We start from the raw sequence: 5,203 nt of genomic DNA, 5'->3' as shown, positions 1-5,203 counted from the left end.
CCCCCACACAGCTTCTCAACCTCCTCCTCCTTCTCCTCCTCCTCCTCCTCGCCTCTTCCACGCAAGCTGAAATCAGTTCAATGTTCACAGCTGTGCTTGGGCGTTAGCGCTATTTCTAAGGACTCTACCTACGAAACATCAAACTCACTGAAAGATTACACTGTACCGCAGCTTCTTATATCCCCAGCTCAGTCCACGGGTCTTTTCTGTGATGTAATAGAAGCTTCCTCCCACCTCACCTCCCAAGCCCGCGCCTTCCCTCTGCGATCTGCACGCAGTGCCCCATCACGTGAATTCCTTCTGTACCCGAACCCAAAACCCACCCCACAACCTCTCCTTTGAGTCTGACAGGTAGACTTCTAAGTATGCCTGAAAAAAGACCGTTACAAATCCTGCCACCGCGAGGATGGTAATTACCGCAGCGCGATAGCTCCCTGCCTAAGCCTTTGCACCCCTCAGGCGTTCTGGTCAGCTCCCCTTTGCATTTGTCTGAGGAGCACAGCACCAGCTCCCGTCCCCCGTCGGTGCCTGCGCCCACAGACGGCCTCACCTCCTGCTCCCTGGCATCAGCAGTGCTGCGAGGGGCAAACATCTCAAACCCTCCCAAACCCACAGGCCCGCTGCAGCCTCCTCCTGCTCTGCCCTTCTTCTTCTCCTTCTACCCCTGTGGCGTAACTCCAGCCACCCACAGGCTCTCTGGGGTGTGCTCTGTTGTTCACATCTTCTCTGTCCTGGACATGGACTTCTCCTTCTCACAACGCTTCCACAGCTTGTAAACCTACTTGGACTTCTCCCTTGTGTTTATAAATCCTCTGGGTCCTACATCCCCTCCAGCCACCACCTCGCTGCTCCTCCTTTCATATTCAGGTGAGCGAGCCACCCACCCGCCCTGCATCTCCAGTCTTTCTCTAACCCAGGCCATCGGCCTTTGAAAGGTTAAACTATACCAACAGCTTCTTACATCCACAGCTCGTTCCCAGGCTCTGCTACAGGAGTCCCGGCAGAGGTCGCCAAGGACACAGCTGCTAAGACGGGCATCAGCCGTTACCACAGCTGCTTCTGGAAACTGGCACCTGGTCAGCCTCTCCGTCCACTCTACAGGTCTCTCTTCACGGACGTTGGTGACCCTGGAGAAGTCTCTGCTTCCTTCTGGGCAGGGTCACCTTCAGCACACACTGTGCCTGGCCTGTTGACACTGCCGCCCCTGTGCTTAGGCCACGCTGCCCAGGAAAGGTCCTCCGGGTGCAGCGCCGAATACTGGAAACCTGCGGCCATCAAAGCTTCATCACCACCCTCAAGAAGCTTGCGGTTCAGTGAGAAAGACAGCTGGGCAAGCAGTAAACGATGGCAAAGAGGGGTGAGAATGACAATGACGGCACAGGGAGACGCAGGGACGTGAGGCGGATACAGGACGTGCTTCCCGCCTTCGGCAGCAGCCTGTCGCACCCTTCAGACTCCTTAGGGTCCACACTGAACCATGACCTTTGCCCTAAGCATCCCCAGAAATGTTATTTGGTTTCGTTCTCCATCTTGAGGATGGGACCCCAACCTGCCTGGTCACCAGGACAGAGCCCCCAGCGGTCACTCTTGACGCCTCCTTCCCTCTAACCCCTAGATCCAAACAGTGGCCCTGCGAGGTTTTTCTCCCCGGTCAGCGGTCAGCGTGGCCATCTTGCCTTTGTTACTACAATATCCCGCTGTGTTCTTTGTCTTGTCTGTCTCCACTCTGGTACATTTTCTACACTTCCAAAAGTGAAGAGGATCGTGTCACACTCCGGCTTATAAACGGTCACTCGTTCTTCATAATGGTAAAGATACAGGACCAGGGATGTGACTCAGCACCACAGTGCCTGCCTGGCAAGCACAAGGTCTTGAGTTCGACTCCTGGTAAGGAGAGGAAAGGAAAGATGGTAAAGAGCCAATGGTTACAATCCACACGTCCAGGTAGAGCTCTTAATGATCCAACCCTTGTCTTTCCGGTTTCATACCTCAGAGCTTCTGCCCACATTCACCAACATCCCATCCCCTGGAGTGCAGTACTCCTGAACCACCGGCACAAACGGAGAACACGCACCGAGTTTCATCCCGCCTTGCTTTTGCACAAGCCATTACGTAAAACTTCCTCCGAAGCCATTGCCCTAACTCCTAAGCTTCTGCAGGAGGTGAGCCGTAACCCATGCCACAACCACTATTGTAGCCATCTTAGTGGAAAAGACAGCGTTTAAACGGTGGACTGGCTAACGCGGTGCGGCACTGGATTTGAACACAGCCTAGCGGATGTAAACGCTGTGCCGTGCTGCCTGCCCTCACCGAGTCCCTCCGGGGGACCTCTGATCCATCATCCTCCAGTGCTCACCTCATGAATCATGTTCTCCACTTCACTTGCCCTGCTCCCCCAGAGTGAGCCTCTCGCTTCCTTCCAGGCACTGTCTCGGTGCCTTGGTCACAACCCTGTTATCACACTTGTCACACTCTGCTGTATCCATCTGAGAACATATCCAAGCCACACAGGGATCTGGCTGCATCTAAGAAATACCCCAGATGGCAGAAATCCCCACATTTACTTCCTGAATCTTTCCCTCGTCTGCACCTCGCTTCCATCTCTGGCTGTCGATTTACCAGCTCGCCTTCAGCCTCAGCACCTTGCCTAGGTTGAGTTTGCCTCATTGTTTACCTCCTCGCCAAGAGAATGACAGACCTCAGCCCATCTTTCCATGACATGTCGCAAAACACCCATGACTGGGCTGGGGCTTTAGCTTAGTGGCCGTACCTGACTCGCAAGCGGGAGGTCCTGAGTTCAATCCCCGGTACAAAAAAAATCCACTACTTCCCATCCTGTGCATCGATAGTCTTTGCATTCCGACTGAGTCCCAGGAGCTGTGACAAAGGGCCCAAGGTCAAATCAAGGAAAACGTGGACACCAGGGCTGCCCCTCAGCAGGGGCTATAAATGAGATGTTTTCCCTTCAAAAGCAGTACGGCTTGGAAGGCCTCATGATTGAGTCTGGAGAAATTTAGAATACTGCCGGGCGTGGTGGTGCACACCTGTAATCCCAACACTGGGGAGGCTGAGGCAGGAGGATCACTGTGAGTTCGAGACCAGCCTGGGCTACACAGTGAGTTCCGGGTCAGTCTCTACTACATAGTGAGACCCTGTCTCAAAAAAACAAAAAAAAAAAAAAGAGAAAGAAATATAAGTGAAAAAAACATTTACAGTCCCAAACAGGACTCTAATGTTCTCAGATAAGGAAAATGGAGGAGGGCATCAGGGAGAGGGAGGCCAGAGACAAACTGGTTTAAGGAAAATGAAATATTTCATTTACTGAGTCCAAGCACAGATGGGACTTTAAAGTTCCCAAACAAGTGACAGAAAAACATGGGTCGGAAGAGGCTGAAGGCAGAGATGAAGATTTGGCCAGATGTGCTCAGTGAGCGAACAACCATGAGAACAGATATCAGAAGGCCCCGCAGCCCAGTACCTCCAGTTCCTACCTTCTCTGCAGGGTTTGAAGCCCTGTCTCTCAAACCATCGCTTTATCGGACAGCCATACCCTTATGAAGTGGGAAAGGCAACTCAGCTGGTTAACAGATGAGGAAATGAAACCCCAGAGGTCACGGTAAAGGGCCTTGCTAAAAAGTATTACAGCTGTGGACCCAGGATTAGAGGCCAGAACTTCTGGATCTTAAAAAACTCCCCTCTATTGGAACCGCACAGACAAATGTCTTACTAGCACAGGTCAATTTTTAAACACAGTTGTTCCATCTTGGGTTTGGAGTTTTTTGTTTTCTGATTTGCAGCTGTTATCAGTTTAAAGCTTGAGGGAGAGTAGTAATAATCCCTTGGCAACCATCAATAATCCTGTAGCAATTTTTTTTTTTTTTTTTTTTTTTTTTTTTGATACCAGGGATTGAACTCAGGACCTTGAGCCTGTGGGGCAGGTGGCACCACCACTGAGCTAAATCCCCGGCCCAGCCACTGCTTACTAAATATCTTCAGTGTGGAGAAAGAGCCCTGGCCCCGGGGGACCTGCTCTGTGATCATGACCCCTGCATTGTCTTTACTCGCTTCCTTGTTTTTAAGGAATCTTTCTGCTCTTCCAAACCCGAATATGCAGAGGGAGTACGATCAAAAAATTTCCCCCCCCCCGTAGCCCCGCCCCACCCCCCCACACTTGGAGCACTTATCCCATCCTTCCTGTCACCTTCTGGAGCAGTTCCGGAAGGCCTCTGTGGCGGAATAGTTGCACTATTCTGGCTGCACCGACGTCCTGAATCGATTCAAAATGTTTGCTGTCATGATTGTCTTAGGTTTAGGGAAGAGCCAGAAGTCACATGCTGTCACCAGATTCTGTGAGTAAAATGAATGAGAAGCCAGGCATGGTGGTGCATTCCTGTAATCCCAGCACTCGGGAGACTGAGGCAGGAGGATGGTCATGAGTTCAAGGCAAGCCTGGGCTATACAGTGAGTTCAAGCCAGCCTGCACTACATAGTGAGACCCGTCTCAAAAATAAATAAATGAATAAAAATTAAAAAGATGGATGAAGACACACTGTATTTTATGAGCCTGCCACATTCACCATAATTTTGATCACACTGAAAAGGGAAAGTGTGGTGTGGGTTAATCTGAAAATGGAGTTGATAATTCCAAAGTTCTGTAGTCTATAATGAATTATTATGGTAAGCAATATTTTCTTGCTAGTGCTGCCAAGCACGTAACTCCCTATGGAACCTGTTAATGCTGCTGAGGACACACCTTGACTTGAACCCATCCTGGAATTCAGCATACTCTATGCAATGCATTCCTGACACATCTCTGGTCTCAGGCAGTCAGGTGCCTGCCAAGGCCTGGTGCTGGCGGTGAGGCCCGGCCCGAGGGTCTCCAACTCTTTCTGTCCGTCAGTGCCACTGCGACCTGCTGCTGCCAAGACAGAAGAATAATGCAGGTGGGCACCAGTCCAGACACGAGCGGTTTTATTTTTCAGCCCAAGCAAATTCCTCCAAAGACCTGGCCCGGACAGACTGCCTGCAGATCGCTTTGAGGAACTTTTAATTCTGAGGTTAAACGTCTTCCAGGTTCACGGGACAAGGAAAGAGTGAGAAATCGGTTCCATCCCGGAAAGCACAATGGGCGTCGTGAGCTTTAAAGTTGAGCTGGGCGCTTAGCAGCGGAGGCCGCGGCTCGCAAGCCCGAACCTGCGGGGGC

The 5,203-nt window shown here is 51.4% G+C and overlaps 2 protein-coding genes across 2 annotated transcripts in view; one reads left to right on the top strand and one right to left on the bottom strand.

The window, feature by feature from the left end:
• Positions 1 to 5,203, bottom strand: part of LOC104863342 (late cornified envelope protein 5A-like) — a 343,203-nt gene that overhangs the window by 315,944 nt on the left and 22,056 nt on the right. The gene's annotated exons all lie outside the window — the stretch shown is intronic.
• Positions 4,846 to 5,203, top strand: part of S100a11 (S100 calcium binding protein A11) — a 4,225-nt gene continuing 3,867 nt past the window's right edge. Inside the window, exon 1 of the mRNA XM_033758187.1 lies at positions 4,846 to 4,943. Coding sequence (XP_033614078.1) covers positions 4,938 to 4,943 — 6 coding nt within the window. The 5' untranslated portion in view covers positions 4,846 to 4,937. The remainder of the gene's footprint in view (positions 4,944 to 5,203) is intronic.

This window comes from Fukomys damarensis, unplaced genomic scaffold (genome assembly GCF_012274545.1).
Source record: "Fukomys damarensis isolate Sample0158 unplaced genomic scaffold, DMR_v1.0_HiC HiC_scaffold_33, whole genome shotgun sequence".
Taxonomy (NCBI): Eukaryota; Metazoa; Chordata; class Mammalia; order Rodentia; family Bathyergidae; genus Fukomys; species Fukomys damarensis.
The sequence above is the reverse complement of the archived record's forward strand: the minus strand, read 5'-3'. Positions and strand labels throughout refer to the sequence as shown.